Here is a 25,616-nt window from a genome sequence, read left to right on the forward strand (position 1 = left end):
CAATAAATTTTAAAGCAAAATCAAATAATTTCCTCCCCCCGTCGGTAGGTGGCGGTAGACTAAAGCTGACTAATAATAGATAATAAAAATACAAGAAGAAGCAACCAAAACATACGTCAGTTCGCAGCCGGAAGTTTCCTTTCACACTCGAGCAACGTTTTTAAATGGATTAATTTGACGTTGTGAGAGTAAAAATGATTTCTGTCAGTTATATTCTGCTGGGCGGACAGATTTTGCTGCTGCTGACTGTCATTCTGCTCCAATGTCTGGACGGAATTCACTCCCAAAACTCTTCGACGGAGGACCCGTCTGTCGCATCCACCGGCCAGGGATCCACGACTCTCCCGTTCACCGACCAGCCCACCGAGGAGGTCAAAGACGACTTGACGGGGGAGAGCAGCAACTACACGCAGCTGTATGAATACAGACCACCGTCTCCGGTGGTCCTCTGCAGCTACCTGTGAGTACTGCTGGAGCAACACGACCGTTAGCATGCTAGCTAATAGCAAATTACCACAACTATTGTTCTAATTCAGCTTCAAAGACCACATCTTGCTGAATCCGGACATTTCCTATAACATTTACTTTGCTAGTATTAAAACCAAGGCAAATAAATTCGACTGTCCTGTCTAAATAGAAAGCTTATGTCGTTTGTGGATGTTGTTTATCGATAATATTTTTTCAAATTAACCTATTGTGATTCGCATTTCGCAGAATCAGTTCGCAGCGGTAAAATTGGTTGCATCCTTCACTCACATATAACAGTAATTTATATAATTCTGTTTTTAAACTCAGACCGGAGGAGTTCATCTACTGTCAGGACCCTGTGGATCATGCTGGAAACCAGAGCGCCCTCCAGGAGATGGGCCATGGATGTCTTGGGGTGATTCAATCACGGTTTTTTCCTCACAAAATTTAGGCATTTACATTTAAAATCCGGGAGCTTCCATCCGTCCAGTTTCTTCCACTGTACTCCACAGCAGCTGGGAAAAACAGATGTATCCTAAATGTGAAGAGGATTAAGCTTTAAAAGGAGCTAAAAATAGAGGTGTAGTCAGATTCAGAACAGCTGCTTCATGTTTACACAATTTTAGTGTCCTAATTCTTCAAATATATTTCAAGAAGTGCAAAAGTGCCTCTTAAAGTGCCTTTCTTCTCGGGAAATTCTATCATTTGACTAATTAAGAGGTGCCATTATAATGCTGCCTTCAGCAAGTCACACAAATACATTTTTTTTTACTGTTCCTCACTCTCAGTTTTATTCTTCTTTAGTGGGGCGGTCAGACACAGAAGGACGTGAACCGCACATCTGTTATCTGCTCTGCGCTGGACGACATCGAATGTGCCGGACCCCGAGAGTTCCTGAGAGGAAGTGTGCTCTGCATCAAGTGAGCCTTACGCATGCCTCACATACACAAATATAGAGAAAGCATATATATTATCATCGTTATATGTTCTATACACTATTAATATGCTATAAATTTATTTAATTTGTTTCAAATTATTTTCCAATGCTGGATATTTAATCATAGTTAAATCATAGTGCATTGACTTCAACATGCAAAGAAAGAATGTTTGCATATTAACCTTCAGGTGGAGGCTGAAGTCGCAGGTTATTCAAATATAAAATAATATAACATGTACATGTGATCGTGCCGTGACGGGGCCTCACCACTAGGGTGCAGTGTTCCCTTTCGCGGAGTTGAATACCTGTCCAGACGCAAACTTGATTTACAGCTGCTGCAACATCTGTCAGAGTCCTGCCCTGCTTTTAAGCCTCAGCATTTTCACGTGTTCCTGTGCAGATACACGGGGCACTACTTCATCACCACGCTGCTCTACTCCTTCTTCCTGGGCTGCTTCGGGGTTGACCGCTTCTGTTTGGGCCACACGGGAACCGCGGTGGGGAAGCTACTCACCCTGGGAGGCCTGGGCATCTGGTGGTTCGTGGACCTCATCCTGCTCATCACTGGTGGCCTGATGCCCAGCGACTACAGCAACTGGTGCACCTATTACTGAGAGCGCTGCAGGTCGCCGTGCTTCCTGAAATGCAGACATTAGCCAGGGATCAGCCGACTGGCCTCGACGTTGTTCACATGAAGCGGACACGTGTGAAAGTGACTCGCAGGAGACTCCTGTTAAGTCCTGGAAAGTTTGGATTTACAGCCCTAAGGACGGCGTGACGGGCAAGTGGGCGGAGTCAGTTTCCATGGAGCTATGGAATCTGCGCTGATGGTTTTCGCCAAACATCTGTGACGCCGTCTTTGATTTGTTAGCAGCAGCAGGCGCCGATAAAGTGTTGCTTCCATTTATTCTTAAATCCTGACATCAAAAGCACCTGAAATGTAAATATTTTATACTGATGCCTAAATTCAATGTTGAAACTGTATTTATTTATTTGCACGTTTTTTTGGTGTCTGTTGATTATTCCTCTGAATAAACTAAAATCCTTTGAGATGGAATTAGAGACAATATCCTGTGTAACAGATCGGATTTGAAGAAGGTTAACGCTGCTTAAAACACACAATAAAAATGGACTGTCCCCAGCTGAGTGTTTTCATCAGAAAACATCGTTAACTTCTGATTGTGCAGCAGTCAGTGATGCCTTCAGGGTTGAAAAGGAAAATCCGACAGAACTGTGAGGACAACAGGATGTTCTTACCTAAGGTTCTTACTAGCTGCCCCTTTGTAAATGGCTTCACCGGCACCTGCAGGTCAGGTGTTTTACAGCTGTTATATTTCAGAGTGGTCCAGCCCCATATACGTAGTTATGGTGACACCACCCTCTCCGTCCACTTGGTGTCTCCCGTCCAGGTTCGGGATGGTTTTTGGTACCCTAGACAACATATCCGTCTGTGGTCTGTTCGTACCTTTTACCAGAGTTAGCTGGGGTTTGGTTGTGAGAGCTGCTGCACGGTTTATCGAGATTAAGTAGTTTTGCTGTTGCAAGAAGGTGAGCGAAAAGATTTCAGCTGGTAAATTCAGGATAGTCAGAGGGAGAGGAGAAAGGTGCATCTCTCTTTTTTGGCTTGAATAAATAAAAAGGTGGAAGAAACATGGCGTAGAGGAGCTGGAGCCAGGTGGTGGCAGTGAGGGCGGCGTTCCAGAGGGTGGGGGTGAGAGGAGGGTGATGCTTCAGGTTTGTGAGAAAAACAGTTGTGTTTATAGTTGCAATGTGCAAAGCAGCGTCATCACAATTTATTATTATGATAATGTGTTCAAATAAATGCATAGACTGAATTTAAAACATTTAAAATATTTGGTAGATAATGAGTACATAAATATGGTTCATAGTGGTCGATACCAGCAAGGTCAAGAATGGAGAGGAGTCGAAGCTTTGGGGAAGGTTTTCCTACACGCTGACGACAACAACGCTTCCTGCTGGGGGCCTCCATGTTTTCATTGTTTTTATTATTTATTGTTTTTATAAATACACGTGTCCTTTTTTCTGGGCTCCACGTCCATGTTTCGAGCATTGCCCTGTATTTTTGTAAATAAATAAAACAACTATTAAATGAATAAAAAAAGAGTTTTTAATATATAATTATGCATGTATATTATTTGTATTATAATTAGAAAAATCAATTATATTTGCTGGATAAAAGTTGTCCGACATTTATTCATCATGTTGCCAAAAGGGAGAAAACCACGAGGCACCTCATTGTGGTTAAGTGTATTTTTATTTATTTTAAAAAAAAATCTTCACTTTTGTGAAAAAGGAACCGAATTTTTCATTCACACTGTTTCATTCTGGTTTTGCAGTTTGGTACAAGAGCTCCCAGAATCAGTGATTTCGTCTTTCAGAAGTGACCGATGTCGCAGCGTTCTGTGGTTGTGCGTCTTGGATTGTAGCTCCGCCCACTTTAGGCTTTTCTTTTGATGAACTCAGCTGATCGTTTCTGTTCGGAGCACCAATCGGTGCCATATTTCCTCCCTCTCTCTTCATTTGCTGCACGTTTGCCTCCCATCACGAACCCATTTTTGCCTCTCCTCAGCCAGGGAAGCGTTGCTGCTTAGCAACTGTTTCTATGGCTACAGAAATGCTCCCTGGCCCTCCTTCCCAGAGTTCACCAGAACTCACCAGTCCACTAAGGTCCAGACAAGACTTGAGTCCATTTAAACCTTGGGAGCTTGTCAGACTGTTCCCCCCCCCCCCCGGGTCCATACGGCCTCTGCGTGGAGAGATGATGGATGTTTTGAGCCTCGCACAGGTCCGATATGCTGCTCAATCATGATTCCGAGGAACGTTACAGCCCATTCATGCTTAGGCTGGATGTGGATGATGCTGCGAGGCACCACATTAAAGTCATTGAGGCAAACTGTAGCTCTTCATCATCACTGAGAGAACATGTGAGTGTGAACCACAGCCAGAGAAGGAAATGATATCAGCTGCTGTGTGCATTCAGATATGAATGCAGGCGTGGGAGTTACAGAGGTCTATTTATAGCCCTCCTATAAATAGACCTTCTTCTCCGCAGAGATGTGAAATCCTTCAGAGTGGTGACTTACCCTGCCGCCGCCGCCGCTGCTGATCATGCTCATGTTGGGGGGGGGTGTCTGTGGGGGGGCTGTGAACGCTGTTCTCCCCTTTCATACAGAGGTGAAAGCAGCTGTTTCAGGTCAACTTCCAGGCTCTTTCTTCGGGGGGGTCTTTGCTATCCTAGCGGGCCTCCAGCACACAGGGTTGTACAGGGTTTGGATTATTGATCTTCCTCCTCCTCCATTCATCGTGATAATGATGTGGTACACAATAACAGACCATGACGATAACACGTGAGTCAAATTTGAGGATTAGGCCCTCGAAAGCAGACATTGGTGTCAACCATGTTGCTTTTAACCAACGCCTAGAACAAGAGCAATGGTCTGCCATGAGATATTTCTCTTTTAGCTCATTATTATTATTTTTTTGTGTTGTAATCTGAATCATGTTTCCTGGAGCTTTAACATATAATAGAACCGCTCGATCCAAAAGGGACCTCTTCCAACATCCTGCTAAGAGATGACAGCTTGCTCGGTTTTGAAGGGAAGAAAATCTATGTGACGATGTCTTTTGTTGCTGTTCCAGCACGAGCAAGTGTTCCAACGGGTGCTAATTTCTCATTTTTCTGTTCAACAAGCATCTTTTCAAAAATGAAGGACATATGGCACCAACAGAAGAACAAACCCCGTGAGGGTGTTTCATGCCCCCGACCACCTCTGCAGAAGCCAGACTCTTGTACAAGTGTATAAAAATGTGCCTCCGGCTTTTAGAGTCAGTAGGAAAGTGTTTCATTAGTCAGAGGGTCTTTCCTCACTTGTACAGTGCGTACCTCCAGGTCCTGCTCCTCATTATGCAATCAGCCCAATGCGTGAGGATGCCTGATTAGATTGCTCTATGGCATCACACACACACACACACACACACACACACCCACACACACACACACACACACATTCTCTCTCTCTCTTTCTGGGCAGCAGTCAAGGTCACCTAATTGATTCAGTTCCTCCCTGAGTCCACAGATTCTCCTGCAGGGCTGTAATTGCATTTCTGTACCAGTCTCTCTAATGTTGATCACAGTAATTTAATGCAACACACACACACACACACACACACACACAGGCCTTGTCTCTCTTTACTTGCCCAAATTGGCTGCATTGATCAATGAGGATGGTACAATGGCCATAACAGTGAAGATGAATCATGAATACCTGGACAGGCTCAGGTGCTGCTGCTCTACTCACTCTTTATTTTGTATCTCTGCCCAGCAGACTCTTAAAAAAAAAGATGAGTCCCTGCTTACACACTAAGTAGGCAGAAACTGGTACATACATACAAATTACATACATCCAAACTTGTCTTTTCCTGGTGGCAAAATAAAAATGACAGATGGAATGGCAGGCCATGCTGCTATCCTTAACATAAAAGTAGTAGTAGTAGTAGTAGTAGTAGTAGTAGTAGTAGTAGTAGTAGTAGTAGTAGTAGTAGTAGTACCTAACATAAAAGTCATCTTAATCCACGTCCACTGGCGGGAATATGCAGAAGGTTGCTTCAGAAGGCTGCAGCTGTGCCTCCAAGTAATAAACATAGTGTAGCAGCGAACTCTGTATTACCCGGTGACAGGTGCAGTGCTGTTCACACGTGCCACCAACAGGGGGCGACAGATTCCCAGTACGATGTAGAGAAAGAGCGCTCCTGATTTTATGAAAGTGATATAATCTGATTTTTTAACTTCTGATTAAACATTTTAATAATCAATTTAGACATTATTGCACGCAGTTACTTTGAACAAATTTAGCATTTAAAACAATGCAGACCAGATTCCGGATTAGGGAGCCCATCGTACCACGAGGGTAACGTGACTGCACTGTGCAGATTTTATGTGGTCGTCTGACGGACTTTAATCCATTGACAGCCTGGTCAGTTTTTCCACAGAAATCGGCTTTGGTTTAAAACACGAAGGTCCAGCACAACCCTCTTTAAATCTCTCTCTCTCTCTCCGTGCGTGTGTGTGTGTGTGTGTGTGTGAGCAGACATTCCTGCGCATCAGCGCAGCGGCAGTCGGAGGTTGATGGTCCGCGCAGGGAGGACACTGTCGGACACAAATCAGCCATCGGTGTCGCCGTCACAACCGCAGCAAACATGCAGGTGAGGAGACGCAGATCACCGTAATATTTCTGTCATCACACAGACGTCTCGTCTGTGTGATGTTTTGGGGTTTTTTTGCAGCTGCAAAGGGGCAAAATTAAAAGCCTTTCAAGTAAAAAAGAAAAGCAACAGCAACACATTACGTTTATGCGACTTGTTGGTTTACCTGATGCTCGAAAATGTTTCCCGTGAGTCGCGTTTTTGCAGAGTTTGTGACTGAAGTTATGTAACAGCGGGGCTGCCGAAGCTCGGGGGGGGGACTGCTGTGTCGCCAGGCATCACGGCTTCTTCTCCTTACTCCTGTTCTGTATGTTGTTAACGTAAGCATGACCTTTACCGCCACATCTGCTTCGCGCCTATTTTTTTTTTTGCCTTCGAATTATTAACTGGAGGAGGAGAGGGGGTGTTGCCCCCCGGCAGAAGAAGCCATTCAGCAGATCAGCCCTCAGCAACAAGCAGCTTGAGTCCCAATCTGTGATAATTGACTGTGGAGAGAAAATGCAGCCTCCCCAAAGTGACTCCAGAACACCTCACATTTCCCATCAGCACTCCTGCCTGTTCGATTTGCCTGGAATCGGTGGATCTTTGCCCCGAGGATGGTTCTTTAGACCCGATTTTGGTGCACAGCCTCATGAGCGCTCCGAAGGTCCTGGTTTTGCGTGCCTGATAAAGATCTGCATCCTCATGGCCCCACCTGTCAGTCAATAAGAGTCCATAAATCCCCCAGAGATGATCAGGCGAGCTGCTGGGAGGCATTTTTCTGGTTCGTTAGCTGTTTGTGGCTGCGCGTGTCGTCGTTTCGGCCTTAAATTCAGGTGTTTCCCTTTAATCTGTGAGAGTTATCTGCACCGTGACGACGATGAAACGTGGCTGTTCTATGCTGAACAGCACATCTGGATGCTCGGAGGACTGAAACCCAGCAGAAGAGGTCCACCCAGTCGATGCTATTTTCAGAACGGGTGGATCGATCGTTGTAATAGTTGAACGTCCTCAAGACATCAATCCTCTTCTTTGTTCGTCTCTAATTAGTTGACTTTTCTCTCCGATCAATGAAGCCTGGCAGAGATTGATACGCCGCTGGCTGATGTGTGTTACGTAGGTGCTTTATCGTTTTATTGCATCTGCATACGTTTGTGGTTCCATCCGGGAGAATCAATCGCCACAAGTCAATGCATTCAGGCAGGTAGACGTGGTCAAGACAACTGGCTGAAGGTCACACCGAGCATCTGAATGAAGGAGGAAGGCGATTTAAGCGAGCATTCCAGAACCTGCTGATACTGGGATTATCACTCACAACCATCTCCAGAGTTTACAGTCCCACAAAGGGAATATAGCCAGTGAGCAGCATCTGTGTGGAGGAAAATACTTCTAGCTCGGCGTTCCTGATAGAGCACGTGACGACTGTCAAAAATTGACTGTCGAATTATAACGTCGCTATTGTATTCATGTATTTCCTGGATGGGGATAACAGCCATCTAAATGGGAGAGCAGAGCCTGCAGGCAAGGTCAGGTAGAACATCCAGAATTCAGATTGCTTTAATGAACTTTGTACCAATTTAATTTCAATTCTGTCGCCATTTCAATTTGGGAGTTTTGCCAAAGTTCAACTAGTAATTAAACTTCGGTCAGCAGAGGGGCCAGTGTCTTCCAGAGGCCAGTTGAGCTGCAGCTGTGAAGAGCCTTTAGATTAGCATTAAATCTGTGGATGTGGAACTCGGAATGGGAACGTTACAGTGGGTCGTGCTGCTGCTGGCCTCACATGGATGTGCTGATCTTTCGTTTTCTCTGCCCAGCAGGACTTTTGTTGCTAAAAAGGAGTTCTTTTCTCATGAAGTCAGGTCACTGTAGGTCACCTTGTGTCCATGTTAAGGTGAGAATCTGGTGTCGTTTAGGGTTAATGTTGGGCATCAAGCTGTGGTGAATCAGGGGATGGAGGATGCATTCTGATAGGAAGGGTCCTCACAAGCATAGGAGTACAGATGCCTATTTGTGTGTGTTTTCTCATCGACGTCCACACAGTGACACCAGACAGGCTGACGGCACACACAAACACACACACACACGTACACACACACACACACACACACACACACACACAGAGTGCATTGTGCTGCACCTGATACATCATCCACCTGTTCAATCGGTAACTCTAAAGAATTGAGCAGTTTAGCAACTGCATCCATTAAAGTTCCACACAGATCAAACACAGATGAGAGCCGTGTTTGACATTAGACTTTATGTCATTATACCGAGTACACAAACAAAGCCACAAGCTGTTTTATTTTCTCTACGATGACGTCTATTTTACAACCGCAGGTTTGTTTGTCTTTTTTAAGCATTTATCAACTTCTCAGGGCACAAACACATTAAAGACGCAGGAATAAAACATCACTCAGTCACCATTTAAAGTTGTAAAGTTCAAAAGCCATCTGTATTGTGTCTTCAGACTACAGTATTTTAGACACACGTGTGTGTGTGTGTGTGTGTGTCCTCTGCTCACAGGGTCCCTCCACCATTGTTTCTTACTCCAGATGAAGGCGCACATCAATGTAACACGCGTTCGCTCTCTCCGTGTGTGCGTGTGTGTCCAACACACACCCACAGCTCCTCCATATGGGTGTGCTCTCCTCCCACAGACACTGATTCACACTGACAGCCATTCTACAGAGGAGCAAGCAGGCAGGACGTAAATAGTTTCAGCCCTCCATCATCTGACGGGCGCGTATTGTCCTCAGAAGGCTGCAGAGTCGGCCATCAGTTGTGTTTTAAACGCGGACGTCTGCAACACCGGCTGTTCAGGCTGTGTCCCACAGGTGTGAACATGCACCCGACAAGGGGTCGTTCAGACGCAAGGGAAAATTCCAGTTGCTCCCCCCCCCCTTCCCCAGCTGTGTAAACAACAACTCCCTGTCAGCTTTTGTGTGACGATGTGCATCGACCCAGAGGCGTCCGGGGAGAACTCCATCCCCGGAACAGAACAGTGCTTCCGTGTTGCTCTCAGGCTTGAGTGCTGGAAGTCTGCGAGTAATGAGGCCGGAGTTTACGCTTCATGTAAACCAATAAATCATTTATGGCGAACACGGTCGTGCGCGCCACTTCTGAGAGCTGTTAGTATATGGGCTGCCTCGGGTGTGCGTGTGTGTGTGTGTGTGTGTGTGTGTGTGTGTGTGTGTGTGTGCAGGGGAAGTTTGTGCACAAAGAAGATGGGCCTCGGGACAAAACTATAGAAGTGTTCACTATTTGTTTGTGTGTGTGTGTGTGTGTGTGTGTGTGTGTGTGTGTGTGTGTGTGTGTGTGTGTGTGTGTGCAGGGGAAGTTTGTGCACAAAGAAGATGGGCCTCGGGACAAAACTATAGAAGTGTTCACTATTTGTTTGTGTGTGTGTGTGTGTGTGTGTGTGTGTGTGTGTGTGTGTTTATGGCTTTATGAGCCGTGATGCTGTTTTAAACGCTGAGAATTCTACTCCGGCTCTTTCGGTTTTCCTCTTCCCTCCAGATATGGATATTAGATGTTGATATCTGGTTGGTTTGTGTTTTTTTCCTTCTCTCTGTCTCTGTCTGTCTGTCTGTCTGTCTGCTCACCTCTGTCCACCTCATCATGCTACCAGCCTCTTTGTCCCTGCCGTCTTTAGCCTCTTCCTATGCTGCCCTGTCCTTGCTCATCTTTAGCTCTTTTCATCCCTCTGCTCATGTGGAAGATGCACTAAAATAGCCTTGCAAATGTATTCCCCGGCAAGTGCTTCCCTATCTTCATCCCCTCCCCTCTTCCCATGCATTCCTCTGTCCTCTGGCCGTCCTTCCCTCCTTCTCTCCCTCACTGGTCTAATCTCAGTTCTTCTCTCTTGGTTCTTTCAGGAAGATGAGTCCTTTTCTCCTCTCAGGTTTTTCTCTTTAGCTCGTTGTGTCTTTTCCCTTTCCGCATCCCCTCTCACCAGGGAAACTGCCATGTGATCAAATAGGCATCCAGCGTGTCTGCTCTGTCCTCTCTGCTCCCTGTTTCTCCTCCTCTGTCATCTTTTGCCTCTCTCTCCTCCTGCAGAGTAAACACAGAGAATATTTGCTCTTGTAGACTCCTTCCACGAATTTGCACCAGTGCATGTAAACTAGTATGTGTGTGTATATATATGTGTGTGTGTGTGTGTGTATATGTGTGTGCAGATTTCTGTTAAACAGCAGCTAAAATAAATTCAGATGATGTGTAAACATTGAATGAATGAAGAGTATTTTTGGCTTAGGGGGATCTTTTGTACCGATGGAAGGTTCTTGGTTATTTATTTTAGTACAAAAATGGTGACTGCCCAAAACACACCATAACAGGAAGTATGCTGCAGTCTTCTCTCCTTTGCACGAGGCTCATAAGGTGTACATACTGAATTTTCAACATTTAACATCGATATTTATTATGCCAGTTTTTACAATTATCACACGTCATTTGAGAACTGAAAACGGGAAAAAAAACATTAATTAAGGCAATTTTTTTTCCACTCACATCTGCTCCATCCTAAAATCTCCCTTTTATTCAGCCAATTGTATCACACTTCCTCCTGTCCAGGTGGATGGTAAGGTGGCCGATGGCCTGCTGGGCGACGCCAATGGCGTGGAGCCGCCGCCAGGCAGAGTGAAGGACTCGGTGAAGTGGCAAAAGCCGCGCTTCTCTCGGAAAGCTCTGATGAAATGCTGCTTAGTCCGGTGGATCATTGCCAGCACGCAGCCTCAGGACAAAGGTGAGAGACACACACCAGCGGTGAGTTCCTCTGACTGCTGGCACGTCCAGCGGCGTGGCCTCCTGACCTTTCTGTGGACACGCCTGACCTGTTGACCACAGGGTCTCCAGAGAGCCTTTATTTCCATATATTTCCAAATGTCTCAACAATTAAAGTCCGTCATTAATATTCTACTTAGAGCCGATTCACTTGGACACAAACACGCGCACACGCTCAAAAACACTCTTTGTGTCATTGCCCCACCCAGTGGTCCAGATGTGACATTGCACCCCTGTCTTGCGACCACAGCAGGGGACATGGTTCCTGACACACTCGTGCGTGTAACACACGTGATCAGTTTTGTAGTCCGGTTTGATCAGCGCGTGTTTGGGAGTTCTGAGGTAGAACAAAGGACTTTTCAGACGTGCCTGCTTGCTGTTGTCTCTGATTCCTCTCTACTCTGGCTTTCCTCCTCCCTCTCTCTGTTGCTGGTCTCTATCTTATCCTCCACTAATCCTCCACTCTGCCTGTTTTATCTTGGTCTTCTCGGCTTCACCATCATTGTTTGAATTATCAGTGTTTTCAAATGAGGCACTTGTGTGATGAAAAAAGCAACACATTTCCTGTTACTTTGTGGACGTATCTGGAGGGGCTTCGTGCATTAAAACACTTGAAATAAGCACCAAAATGATGACTAAAGGTTTCTCTCTTATCTTGTCCATCAACCAGAGTCTCTATTATTGCGTACTACCAACGCTTGTCGGTGGACCCCAGCTATCTGATCCTTACAATATTCATATACAGACAGAAAGCATCAAGGTGCACGTGTGCTTCATCTCAGAGGTTTCTTTTAAAACATTTTAATTCTTACTCTTTGAGTTTGAGATTTGCTGACCTGACTGGATGTAAATCACATCCAAATGAATTCTTTATTTATATGGTGTCAACAAGCAACAATGGCAAGGAAAACTCACCTTTAACAGGAAGAAACCTTGAGCAGAACTAGGCTCATATGAAGGGGGCTTCAGCTGATGGCTGGCAGGGCAGAGAAGGAGGAGAAGGGAGGACGACAGATAAAAGAGAGGATAGACATACATCACTCATTTCAATACTCTAGCAAGAGATGAGTGGCTCCATGGGGTCAGAGGTCAGTGCACAGCTGTGAGGGCAGTGTAGATGGATACAGAGAGAGGAAGAGGAGGGAACGAAGAAGGAAAACGCCACGAGAAAACGTGTTAACGGCGTCATCGCTGACCTACAAGAGAGGAGAGAGGAAATGAGAGAAGAGGACTTAAACTCAAACAATCTCCTACTGACCTCATCACGACCGTCTGCAGGCTAATGTCAGAACGTCGATACTTAATCACTCGCTGCTGAGATTAATCTGCGAATTAAAGCAGCACAGAGAAGAGGAGAGATATGACATGTGTAATAGGAGGCGGACTAGATCCGGAGCAGCAGCGCTGATATTTGACGGCTTCACGTGAGACGAACCTCAGAGGGCGAGCGTGTCCGGCACCGTGTCCTGGCTGAAACTGGAGGAGCACTAACGGACGTCAGGGTCGTGCACGTGAAGCGGACGGACATTCGCGACGACCACAACAGAACAGGGGTTCAGTTCGGGAGGAGAGGCTGAAGCGAACGGGAAGAGGACCGGAACTTTCCAAGGAAATCTCACGTTTCTGGGAGACACTTTTCCAGATTCCCCTCAGTGTTCTTGAAACTCGTCCCCAATAACCAGGGAGCTGCGGTGGCACCTATAGGGAGCAGGTGGTCGACCTTTGGAGGATGAACGCCTGTAAGGTTGAGTGCAGGACTGAGATCGCCAAGCTGCTGCGCTGCGTCTTCGGCTTCATCACCGGGACACCTGGTCAAGGTATTTGCTTTAATACGGGTTAACCTTCACTATTTGTCTTTGACAGTGCCGTGTTAGCGGAGATGGCGTTTTTAAGTGGATTAAATTCTGTTTTCATCTCAGTTTAATGGGTTTCTATCTCATGCTGATAAAAAAAACAAAAAAAACCTCTACAAATCTGGGATCCTCACTCCATTTATCATTGAAGCGTCAAGCAATTACAGAAAAGGTGGATTTTTACCTCATAACCTTTTCTCACAGTTAAACTAATTCGGCGTTTATCATCTCAGACAACCCCAGCCCCAGATTTTTAATGAACACGTCCAGTGGATAGAAGTAACCATTAAGTAAGTCAATATGGTTGAAAATTGTTTGTATTCGGCTGATACTAATGTTGCAACATAGCGAGTTTTAAGCTTCTTTTTTCTGTTTTTTTTAAATTGTTATAATGCGCATGTGCAGTACACTTGACTTTTTTGATGTGCTTTCAATAATTTGTACTGCAAATAACTACGGCAGTAGTCGAGTACATATTTGACCTGAAAAACATCCGGAGAGACTTTGAAAACAACAAACAGAAAACAACAAGCAGACTCTGACAGAACGGACCCGAGCGAGCAGATCTGGGGCAAATGCTGAGCAGATATTTAAGATTGATCTGAAGAAACGTGTTCGACGCCACCTGGTCCACAGCGGCAGTCTTAAACGCTTGTGTGTGTGTGTGTGTGTGTGTGTGTAACTCTGTGCTCCATAAACGGATACATAGTTATCAATTCTTTTCAGCGTGTGTACTGAACAATCCCACGAATGCTCAGGTAAAGGAGCCGTTCCCGTTTTCCCTCCGTCTCTGTTCTAACCTCGCCTCCCTGTCCCCACCTTGATTCATGCCTGCGTTTGCTGCCGGTTGGTCTCCGCCGTCCCCTTTCCCTGATGTATTCCGAGCCAGCTCCGGCTGCAGGGTCTACACGTCCTCTTCAGGGAGGCAACAGGAGACGCATGACCTGATCGATGTTCCCTGCAGAGGGAAGCACGGTCATCTCTTTCCTTCAGCTTTCTCACCCGTTCTTCATTATGTCCTGTCTGGGCAGCTCCTGCTATAGATAGAAGGAGCCGTTTGGATTCCATTGATCCGTCACTCAGGCCAAACTTTGCCTTGAGCAGAAGCCTGGGCGATAAAGAGAAAGACATTTGCAAGGGGGGAAGAAGAACAATGCAACACACAGGGAGGAGGAAAAGGTGAAATAGCTTTGATCAAGGACTCGCTGCTTAAATTATGCACCCATGCTGGGGTTAGCTAAGATGGGGGTTTTTTTTAAAAGGAAAAAGGGATTATCTCACAATGAAAAGAGGCTGAGGTTAATTGGAACCTCAGGAGGATGAAGGGGTGAGGCAGCCGTGGAAGATGAATCAAACATTCAATCTTTTTCATCTGTACATCAGGACGAAAGTGGAAAAGGTGATTGAATGGCTGAGCATGGTCTGGGGAAGTCCAATTACCTTGCTGTGAAGACTCCAGGGGGCTCATTGTGTGATCTATTATATGTAAGTGTTGATCAGTTTACGAGACAGATGTCTGGTAGCTCCTGCTGCGACATTTCTATATTATATTCCTTTATTGTTCATTTTGCCCTCGTCATTCCAGAACACTCACTGGCAGGCATGTGGGGGAAATTGAACTGCAGTTATTGGTTTGCTGCTGACTAAGCTCTGTGATCCTGCAAGAGTCTCAAAAATGTAATCTGGAGTCTTGGGTTTCTTTCTGGCCCAGTGTTGGTGGGTGAGTTCAACCGCACACTTCCTGAGTGACTGAGCGAATAGCGACTACTGCCGCCCAGCGGCCAGATGGCGTAATGCGCGTGGCGTGTGCGCAGACCATGATGAGAAAAAGCGTGTCCAGACTCATGGGACTGTGATGGAAAGATATTTGTAACTGATCGCTGCAGAAGCATAACCAACTGGTCTTGAGTCACAGTTTATATGGAGTCACCTCCATCTGTTTGGTGGTTTGGTCTGGTGCCGCAGTGGAGTTTGGATTTTTCCTCTGTTCTGCCGGTTCACCTTTGTGTTTCTGAAAAATCTGAATTCAAGGAGCCTACGGGGCCCCGTTTTAATGAAAGCCAGTCACAGCAGTTGGCCCCAGGAACCTTTTCGTGCATTAAAAACAGAACGAACCAAAAGGACAAGAAAGCAGCAGGGAGAGTGCCTTTAGGAAGCTAAAATAATTAAGTAAGGGGTGTATTCTTGGCAGAAATACATTCACCCACTTAAAGAGAAAGAGCACATACCAAGTTAAGTCGATACTGTTATAAGTGTTGTACAACTGTCCTCTGGAGGACTTTTAAAGCTGTTTAATGTTGAGAAGAAGAGAGTGAGACGATCTGCATGAAAGAAATGTGGATGTGTGTGATGTGAAAGGTCAGAAGCTCCATGCAGCTGTTTGATCCCCCAGCTCTGTCTCGCACACTGACGTGGTGTCATAATCTCAAACAGATTTTTAAATGTGCTCGCTGACAAAAGGCACGTGAGCATGTGCACACACAGGCTGGTAGTCGTGCAGCTCACCTGTCAACTCTCCAGCTTCTTCAGCTCCTTGGAGCAGGTACAGACTTGGCTCTTATCCAGGCTCTGCAGCGGTATTTTAGGTATTTTCAGCGCCCCATCGTCATAGCTGAACAGCATTATGGGAGCTGTGATGGCTGCTCTGTCCGTGGAGGCCAGGAGGCGTCTCTCGCTCTCTCGGCCCAGTTGCCTCTCACACTGTGGCCACGGTGCCGCCAGGTACCACCGCTCAGGTAGGGGCTCACCGGCTTCTCTCCCGTCGTCGTTCTTTCTTACATTTTCTTCAATGTTTTCCTTGAAATAATTTTTCCCCCGCTCCTTTCGTTATGTTTAGTTCCAAAATGTCCCACTCAGGTCATTAACTTCTATCACTTCTTTAGATTAAGAAAAAGAAAAACCATTTAGGAATGAAATACATCATTTATAACACATTCTGAAATCAATTGTTAAGTTCAACATTTCTATCTATCTATCTATCTATCTATCTATCTATCTATCTATCTATCTATCTATCTATCTATCTATCTATCTATCTATCTGTCTGTCTGTCTGTCTGTCTGTCTGTCTGTCTGTCTGTCTGTCTGTCTATCTATCTATCTATCTATCTATCTATCTATCTATCTATCTATCTATCTATCTATCTATCTATCTATCTATCTATCTATCTATCTATCTATCTATCCTGTCTCTGTCTGTCTGTCTAGTCAGCTGTTGTTGATCCTTTTTCTTTTTACCGTGCGCTGTGTCAGCAGGCAGTACCAAACCTACCATTTAAAAACCTGTTAGTGTCCTAATGGGCCCCCCTCCCCCTCCCCCTTCCCTCCTTCTCCTTCTCCCCCTCCCTCTCTCCCTCTTTCTCTCTCTCTCCCTCTCTTTGCTCCCAATTGCTGCAAAACAGTCATTTTCTCAAAAAAGCAGATGTGTGCGTGCGTGCCTGCATGTGTGTGTGTGTGTGTGTGTGTATGAGCATGTCACCTGATCCACTCTCGTGCACAGAGGTGGTACCTGGAGAGTAACTCTGACCTTCACATTGATTCATTTGCTGCAGAGACAGACGAGTTGGATTCGGTCATTTTTAATATTGAGGCTGTTCTGTTGTCGCTTATTTGTGTTTATTTTATTTTATTTATTTTATAAGTACAAAGCTGAGGAAGGAGAGGAAGCTCCACCACCGCCCCCCCACAACAGTATTGATCTCTCTCACTATGGCCTCCAATCTTTGTTTCCTTTCTTCTATCAAGTCAATGCATTAACACACACACACACGCACACACACACACACACACACACTGTTCCATTCACCTCGCTTATCTTAACTGTCATCAGTTATTTGGTGATACAGTCACTAACCCACACATTTGTGTTGCTGTTAATGTTAAACATTAACTGTTGCTTATGTGTAATTTATAGCTGTAGAAATCATTCCTGGATCTGCTGATCTTTTGAGGCGTAATTAGTGTGTAGAAATAGTTATAAGTGACAGCAGTGGAAATGTGAAAAGAGCACAGTTTGCAGCATTTTGGGTTGTTTTGGCTTCATATTCCACCCTTCCTCCAGTGCTGCTGCCAGCAGATGCATTAAATGAGATGAAAATTGATCTCAAACTTACAAAATGTCCAAAACGGAGACAGTAAACGACCATACGAAGTTCACACATCAAACAAGACTGTGGGAAAATGAAAAATCAGCAATAAATAACTCGACTGAGCAGTAAAACTGTCTAAAAGATCTCATACCAGCACGAGAAATGGGAATTCATCTTTGTCCCAGTGTCAAGTGTCTTTTCCGCTACTCTTGGCTGCAGAATATTTAGTTATAAACACCAATAGTTCATTTGGCTGTCTGCAACTGGCCTGAGTAATGTTCACAAACATTAAGGAGAAAGACGAGGGAGGAGCAGAGAAAGTCTAAAGTTCTGGAAGGACGCAGAAGATGGAGGGAGAAGGAGGAGGCGGAAACCTCTGGTGGGAGCAAAGGCAAACAAGACGGATACAGGGAGTAGAGGCGAGGACGGGGGGACGTCCAGAGGAGGGACTGGACGTTAGATGGGACACTTGGCTCTGACGTCTCCTGTGATCAGTGACAGAAAAGTTGCAAATATAATCGGCGTCTGGAAGCTTGAAGGAAAGGAGGGAGTGATGGAAAGGTATTTGAGGAGGAGGTAGACACCGGTGTGGGGGGAGGTTTCGTTCCCTGCACTCCTCTCAGTTTCTCAGGATTTCCCTCCCAGGACGCCGCCGCCGCCGCCGCTGCTCTAAGTGCCTCCTCTCCTGGGCCGTACTCTTCCATATCTGGCTTCTGCTTTGGACAAACAGAGAATCGGCAGCAGTGACGGCGGATCGTTGAGATGGTAACGGGAGGGATTTACCGGATCTGAGGACTGTCGGCTTTTTGGAACAATCGCAGCCCCCAGAAAAAAAAGTAACTTAAGGGCAAATTTACTGTTGTGGAAATGTCGCTTCGTTTTTCTGGATTACCTCACAGTCGTGTTCAGCCCAGTTTTGGCTTCCATCTGATGACATAAGGACTAAAAGGTCAGCCCGTGTGGTCGGGGAGCACAGTCAGGGTAATTTATTTATGATCTCTAATGTTGTTTTACCCTCTAGAAGGATCGAAGTTGAGATTCTCTTTAGTTTAAATGCCCCTTCCCTTCCCTGCAGTGGGTCTCATCTTAAAATCACCCTAATCTGCGTATGATGCTCTGAACTCCCTAAATCGCTCTCAGGACATTTTCATCTGAGGTCATTTTTGAGAGTTAATGATGACGGCAGGGCTGATAATGGCTGCCGGGAGTACGAGGCTGAGCGGTAACTTGTGTCTGTGCCAGTCTGCGCTCCCGAGGGAGAGCACACCGGAGGAGAGCCTGGAAAGTGATCTTAACCGTCTCGTTTAACGCGCTGTAATAAATGACTCCCAACACGGCCCCCGTTTCCCCCCATGGGTCTAGACAGAGACCTTTTCCATATATGTCGGCTTCCACATATTTTCCACTTCAGCATTGGTGTTGACTTAAGAGCAGCCTCCGTCCAGCTCGCTGCTCTGGCTCGCTCATTGTTTTCCGGGCCTGGAACCAAACTCATGCTGTCACGATCCAGTCAGACTCACGATCCCTGAGTCCCTCTGCTCAACACTTTTTGACTTGCCGGGCCTGGATTTACTCGCCCTGGCCTAGACCTCCGATCGGCTCTCTCTCTGGGCCAGGTCTCACGCAGGCTTGGCCCTGTAAACTCCCACCCCCCCATCCAGGAGCCATGGGGATCCAGGGCATGGAACTGTTTGCCATTGGTGTGGTCATCATCCTCTTCATGGCAGTTCTCAAGCAGTTTGGCATCTTGGAGCCCATGTCTTCATTTGAAGGTAAGGGTCCATCCGAGGCCCCTGGGTCAGAAATGTAGGATAAAAATAGGAAGACGTAGACTGAAAAGGAGCAGAATAGGAATAAAGTGGAATGTCATAGACAGTTTTAATCAAAATCTGCCAGTACAAGCCCAGATTCTTGATGAGATAGCACTGCCCCAAACTAGGAAAGATATACAGAAGTCAGGGTAAACACAGCTGGAAGGAGCTCCTGCAACCAGCCGAGACATTACCCCTCTTTGACTCATCCCAAAAAGAAACAAAGGCCTAGCGCTAATATGAAAAATAGACCTGTAATTATCATCCCAAAGCCCGTTTTGCAGAGACAACCAAGCACTTTGCTGCATCTAAAATAAAAAACAAACACTATATCCAAAGAACCAGAGTGCCTTTTTTCTTCATAGTAAATCCATACACAGCATCTGAGTGGGAAAAGGTTAATGGGTTTTGTTTTTGCCAACTAAGTGATACTGCAGCGCTCCGACAGGGAAGCAGCCTGTGTATATTTGGGACAGTAAAAGAGTCATCAGATACTGATGCAGTTCCCTTTGATTACACTTTTGGGCTGAAGGCCAACCAGTCGGAGCCACCTGCCGTCAGTGCTCCAAGACTTTTACTGTGCGGAGGCTCCAGCCGGCACATCTCCTACGACTCTGGGTCACGAGTAATAAGGTCAACTTGGAAAAAAAACGTCCAGTAATGTATTTCATGAATTATTGTTCCTCTCAATCCGCTCTGCGTAGCTGTCCCCCCCCACCAATCGTAGAAGGGCCTCCTTCCTGATCTAGCATTACTTCGCATCAATTATACATGCAGTATCGAACAGGCTTTCTCTGAGGCTGCCTAAATATGGAGTCTGAAGCACTCCTCCAGGACCTGAAGGACACCGCCTGCCCCTCTCCCAAATTCTCGTAATGTGTTTCCATCCTGATTACCGCTGCTTCATGACTGCATCACCTCCGCATCCCACAACTGCAGCATCGTCAGGAGGGCCGTTGTCTCCCCACCCATGATGGGCATATTTAACTGTCGGCCAGCACTTGAAAAGCGTGCTTATCATCAGTCACTGACTTTTTATACCCAGATATTAGCAGCAGTTAATAACCCTGGTGTGGATCGGCTGCAGAGGTCTGTGCTATGACGGGCAGAAACGTTCTATTTTGTTTTCTGATTTTTTTCCTTTTAGGGTATTTTTAAACAGAACCGCAACATATTTGTGAAGCATTTTTCTCCCACACTCGTGCTTCACAAACGCTGAATCAGAAACAATGCTGAGTTTTGATATTTTCCTACACAAAACATTCAAAACCTTGTCAGTTTACACAGCCTTTGTTTTGAATGAGAGACTTTTACAGGGCTCAGTTGTGTTAGATGTTTGTTTTTTTACTTTAAGACTTTAATAGTTTCTACAGTCCTGTCACGCCCTGACTCTTTTGGCTGTTTTCAGATATATAAGTTGCATTCTGACAGAGAGCAAAGTGAATTTGTGGTCTTTTTTAGTGGCAAATAGTGAACAGTGAACTGTAAACAGAAGGGTAAAGAAAAGCTGAAATCAGTTTAAAGTTAATATTTACCTTTGTTTTCCTACTTTCCATTTTTTTGCTGTCTTCCTCTGATTTCTTAAAACATTCATCCTTTGTGTGTATGTGTGTGTGTGTTCGTCTGTGTGTGTGTGTGTGTGTGTATATATATGCATATATATGTCTTCATGAGTAATTCCATTAATTGCCACTAGAGGAAGCTGTCGCCGCTCGGTTTCCCATCCGGACTGAGTGACACGCTAATGAATGTGTGTTAGGGGACCCCAAGAGAGACGCCTAGAAAGTGGATCAAAGCGCTAACTGGGAAATAGGATCCGGGACACCTGTTAACCTTTGTCACTACCCTTTCTGAGTCCTTAAAGGCGAGCCTTAATTAGAAACTAATCAGGCGACAATAGGATGATGTGAGGAGCACACAGCATCAGTCACCCACACAGTGATCGGTATCACTTCTACACAGAATGTGGAAGTGTTTTATTAATAAGTAAGGTTGGGTTTTTTTTTTCAGCAATTAGAGGAATGAAGGTGAAATAGCTCCAGCTTTGAGCCACATCTATAAACTGGATTTCCCAGGGATTAAAGAGCTTTTTTTTTTTTTTTGTTATTTTCCACGTCTTGTTCTCTGTTTGGATATATTTTTGCAGCAGTAAACTGACACACGACATGGACGTTTGGACATTGCTGTCAGTTGTGGAGAATAACTAAAAGGTTTTCTTTTTTGGGGGGAAATCAGAAGCTTTCAGAGAGGAAGAAGCAAGACTTGAATTATTGGTCTGACCAGAAGGTGCAGCAAATACAACAATGTAAAGGTAAAAAATAAAGAAAAGGAAGACTTAAAAAATTGAGAACGAGGAGAAGATGAGTGTGAGGTGGGAGACAGAGGGTCTCCAGACTGTTGGCATCGTCTGCCTGGTGATCATGTTCCTCAAACTGATGCACCTGCTGGGCCTGATTGACATCACTGAGACGGGTGAGACGACCTGGAACAGATGCAGTAATGGGGGGGGGGGGCATGAAAGGTGCCCGCTGGGGGAAAATACTTTAACTCTTTTGAATGCAAGGACAGAAACCTTTGCACCGAATGTATTTGTGAACTACGGTATTTGGCTGCAAGAAATGGTAACCTACTTTCCAGAGCCCACTTGTGTCGCTGGCGTGTTCGCTGATTGGAACCAAAGCTGTGGTGTAAATCACTGGGATTTACTGGGAGATCTGGCTTGAGATCATTTGTCAATGTGGACTGTTTATCTGTTAAAGAGAGCCAATGTGTTTTAGATTAACAAGTGAGATGATCCAATATTTCCTGACTCGCTTTGCTCCATTTTCTTTGCCTTTTTTTCCCTCTTTGTTGATTCATCTCGGCTGGATGTTTTGTCAGGAAGGGAGTGAAGTGTTTTCCTCTGGATCGCATCACTTTATTCAGGCCTCACAGTATCTGACATCATTTGACTTGTTTTCCTTCTTCTTTCTTCCTCTTACTGTCTGTCTTTCTCACTGTTCTCCGTTTACACCTTTCACTTGATCTTGGTTTGAACCCCCTTCCTCCTCCTCCTCCTCCTCCACCATTCTCTCTGTCTAAAGATGGTGAGTATCAAACAGTGGAGTTTAAGAGATCCTCCCTCCCCCTTTTTTGTGAATATTCCCCCTAACCTTCCAGTGCTTTCTCTTATTGTGCCTGAACTGAAATTAGATTGAATTCCAAAAATTGTAATTAATAATTGGTTTCCACCATAAAGAAAGTGGCTCCCTGTTGTCCTTTCCTCCCACCTGTTCTATAATAAATTTCCCCCCTGTGTGACCCACCCCTCCCTGAGTGTTGACCTGCATCCACACACTCAATGTCTGTCAAATCCTCCCTGTTTTTTCTCTCCTCCTTTTACTCTCTTTCCTCCTGTCTGTCTCTGCATCCCTCCCTCCCTCCTTCTCTCCATCTGTCTGTCTCAAACAGACAGCAGTGACAGCGACCTGGAGCTCTCCACGGTGCGGCACCAGCCCGAGGGGCTGGACCAGCTGCAGGCTCAGACCAAGTTCACCCGGAAGGAGCTTCAGTCTCTCTACAGAGGCTTCAAGAACGTATGTCTGTCTGCTGGCTGCTCAAAGTGCCCAATTCTGATCCTAATGTATTAATATTTTCTTCCTCCCTTGAGCAGGAGTGTCCCAGTGGAATGGTGGATGAAGAGACATTCAAGACCATCTATTCTCAGTTCTTTCCCCAAGGAGGTCAGAGATTTTATCAATGTCTCTGCTTTTAGGGAACGTATATAAATTACACTACCCGCTCGCGGTGAAGACGCAGTTTTTATGTTGCTCCGATCCAGCATTTCAATGTTGTTTCCAAAATTAGAATCAGAGCACATTACTGTCTGTGGCATGTACGACAGTGGCCGCGCGGCTCGCCTCAGTTAACCATGTAATTGGGTCCACAGATGCGACCACGTACGCCCACTTCCTGTTCAACGCGTTTGACATTGACAGAAACGGGTCCATTCGCTTCGAGGACTTCGTCATTGGGCTGTCTGTGCTGCTCAGGGGCTCAATCACAGAGAAGCTCAACTGGGCCTTTAACCTGTATGATATCAATAAGGACGGTTACATCACCAAAGAGGTACGCCTCAGTGCTCCTCCTGCAATCACTATGCTATAACATTGTCATAACAGCAAATATATGAGTGCATTACGGCACTTCCAGGCTGCACAAATTATTCAGTTAAGACTGACCTACAGGTGAAGTTGATCTACTAATGTGAAAAATATATTGTTTATATTACATGACAGCATAATCCTTACCGGTACATTGTTATCTTGTGTTGTACTTATCATCCAAATCATTTCCGTCTCTGCTGTTGCTTACAGGAAATGTTGGCGATTATGAAGTCCATCTATGACATGATGGGGAGGTACACCTACCCGTGTGTACGCGATGAGGCTCCCTACGAACACGTGGACAAGTTCTTCCAGGTGAAAACTGCACAGCAAGGAAACGAAAGACAAATGTTTGGTTTTGGTTTTTTAATCCCTGTGTTATTTCCTCCAGAAAATGGACAAAAACCGGGATGGCGTTGTGACCATCGAAGAGTTCATTGAGACCTGCCAGAAGGTTTGTGTTTTTACAACCTGCTGCCATACAGATTTACAGATTTTATATATTTGTCATATACCTTATATGAAGTTATATAGATATATAGATCTATAAAAAGGCAGCACTGGTTAATCACTGCCAGCACACATAATTTAAATACTTCTTCTTGACTCAGGAGTGCTTTTACACCTCCCTCAGTCCTGTTACAGTCTCGCCCATCATTGCTGTCAGCTGCCATTTTAAAGTGAGATTAACCTTTCAATGATAGGGACTTTACAGTTTGGATAACTCTAAGGGCTTAAATATTAATCACAATGATGAGATTTTCACTTCTCCTGAGTTACAGCTGAGTGCATTAAAGCTGTTCCAAAAGTTGTAAAATGTTTGTTAGTGTGCATGAGTCTGGACAGTTGTCAGCGTGCATAAAAGTGTTGCCGCAAGAAGTTCTAATCAAATAATAACAGCATTATTTTGCAAGGGAAAGTCTGTTCTATTTTTGGATTTTTCATTGTTTTTGACAGGATTTGCAGTAATATCGTTATAAAAGTGTACCTGGAATTCTTCTGTATTGTTTGTGTTTTTTTTATGTCTCCTGCCTCTCGTTCCAGGATGAGAACATCATGAACTCCATGCAGCTGTTTGAGAATGTGATATAAAACATCTGGATCCTCATAATAGTTTTTCTTCATCCCCAACAACACACACACACACACACACACACACACACACACACACACACACACACACACACACACACTGGAGCATGTTTGCCATCAAATATGTCATGTGAAATTTAGTTTGCACTATAATTTTTTTAATGTATTATATGTGCCTCTAATAAAGGCATTGTAGATACCTGCACCTGATACACCCCCAGTGTATGTATATATGTATAGTTCCTATAGTTATACTGTATATGTTGTGTTGTATGGGTCTCTTTTTGCTCCCTTATTGGACCAGAGATGAGCATTTGTTTTGCAGATCTTTAGGTTGATGTTAAGTAGCATTTCTCCATAGAATTTAAAAAGCATCATTTAAATTATTTTGGGATTTTTCAACACTTTTGGTCAGACTGCAAAAGTGAGTTTATGCGGAGATGTGAAGAAACCAACAGACTGTTCTAAATGTGGTCTTATGCAGCAGTCAGGGTTCATTGAGTGCAGTTCTTCAGTATCCAGCATGCTGAGTGCCACAGTAATCTGTACAGTATGACCTTTGTGATGTTGGTTAATTAAAAATGCTGTTGACAGTTCTGCCTTCTCTCACTTTGTTCTTTCCCTTTTACTGCATCCTGATGACACAGAAGAGATATAAGCTATGGCCAAAACATAAAAGAAACTTCGCCTTTCGTACACTTTTACTCTCAACTTGCATGTATCCTCTCTTTCTGTCTTCTAAATTAGATATCTCCTGAACTGAGTTGTAATTTTTTTCCCCCCAATCTAAAACATGTCTCAGGAGTCGATGCAGCCCCCCGTACTTTGTTTAATCCCAGCATTAATTAACAACTTCTTTAGGGATGGCGAGACAAGCGATGAGAAGCAGAACCCCATAAAGGCTGTGGATTGTTACAACTCTGCTGTCAAGGCCTGAGGCTAAGTCATGTGGTAAAATAAACATCTGTTTAAAATTCTACTTTGATCGCATGGAAATAAAAACAATTTTGTGTAGACAAATCGGCTAATTTTTTTTTTCTTCGTGGGTCAGGACTAAATTCTTATAATCCAGTTTATGGGTCAACCAGAGTGGTGAATATGAACCATCTACAGGGAGACATTACTGAAAGAAACCTTAAGAAATACATTTATGTTTAAGGAGAGTTTTTATCTTGTTTAATGTGACACTTGTGGGGATGTTTTCAGGCCACTATTAACACATTTGAAAAGTCACGTGAG

The 25,616-nt window shown here is 44.9% G+C and overlaps 2 protein-coding genes across 7 annotated transcripts; both read left to right on the plus strand.

The window, feature by feature from the left end:
* Nucleotides 1–94: 94 nt before the first annotated feature.
* On the plus strand, nucleotides 95–2,762 carry tm2d2 (TM2 domain containing 2). The gene is made up of 4 exons (XM_003974597.3): nucleotides 95–460; nucleotides 796–883; nucleotides 1,273–1,388; nucleotides 1,806–2,762. The coding sequence occupies exons 1-4, from the start codon at nucleotides 195–197 to the stop codon at nucleotides 2,017–2,019; spliced, it is 684 nt and encodes a 227-aa protein (XP_003974646.1). The 5' UTR covers nucleotides 95–194; the 3' UTR covers nucleotides 2,020–2,762.
* Nucleotides 2,763–6,374: 3,612 nt separating this feature from the next.
* On the plus strand, nucleotides 6,375–24,980 carry kcnip3a (Kv channel interacting protein 3a, calsenilin). Of its 6 annotated transcripts, XM_029829975.1 has the most exons (10): nucleotides 6,378–6,399; nucleotides 6,514–6,628; nucleotides 11,180–11,351; nucleotides 18,092–18,094; nucleotides 22,591–22,715; nucleotides 22,793–22,862; nucleotides 23,069–23,247; nucleotides 23,496–23,600; nucleotides 23,677–23,739; nucleotides 24,330–24,980. In XM_029829975.1, the coding sequence occupies exons 2-10, from the start codon at nucleotides 6,623–6,625 to the stop codon at nucleotides 24,375–24,377; spliced, it is 771 nt and encodes a 256-aa protein (XP_029685835.1). In that variant the 5' UTR covers nucleotides 6,378–6,399; nucleotides 6,514–6,622; the 3' UTR covers nucleotides 24,378–24,980. The 6 variants fall into 6 exon arrangements, with proteins under 6 accessions (XP_029685836.1, XP_029685835.1, XP_029685839.1 ...); XM_029829976.1 differs by lacking the exon at nucleotides 18,092–18,094 and having other exon boundaries at nucleotides 6,375–6,399; XM_029829979.1 differs by lacking the exons at nucleotides 6,378–6,399; nucleotides 6,514–6,628; nucleotides 11,180–11,351 and adding an exon at nucleotides 14,884–15,977.
* Nucleotides 24,981–25,616: the final 636 nt, after the last annotated feature.

This window comes from Takifugu rubripes, chromosome 21, assembly GCF_901000725.2.
Source record: "Takifugu rubripes chromosome 21, fTakRub1.2, whole genome shotgun sequence".
Taxonomy (NCBI): domain Eukaryota; kingdom Metazoa; phylum Chordata; class Actinopteri; order Tetraodontiformes; family Tetraodontidae; genus Takifugu; species Takifugu rubripes.

Excerpts from the sequence above, each read along its gene's own strand:
- tm2d2 (XM_003974597.3), top strand. The coding sequence starts at position 195 with ATGATTTCTGTCAGTTATATTCTGCTGGGCGGACAGATTTTGCTGCTG. Across the intron at positions 461-795 it reads GTGGTCCTCTGCAGCTACCT|ACCGGAGGAGTTCATCTACT; the intron begins GTGAGTACTGCT and ends TTTTAAACTCAG. Across the intron at positions 884-1,272 it reads TGGGCCATGGATGTCTTGGG|TGGGGCGGTCAGACACAGAA; the intron begins GTGATTCAATCA and ends ATTCTTCTTTAG.
- kcnip3a (XM_029829975.1), top strand. Across the intron at positions 23,248-23,495 it reads ACGGTTACATCACCAAAGAG|GAAATGTTGGCGATTATGAA; the intron begins GTACGCCTCAGT and ends TGTTGCTTACAG. Across the intron at positions 23,601-23,676 it reads ACGTGGACAAGTTCTTCCAG|AAAATGGACAAAAACCGGGA; the intron begins GTGAAAACTGCA and ends TATTTCCTCCAG.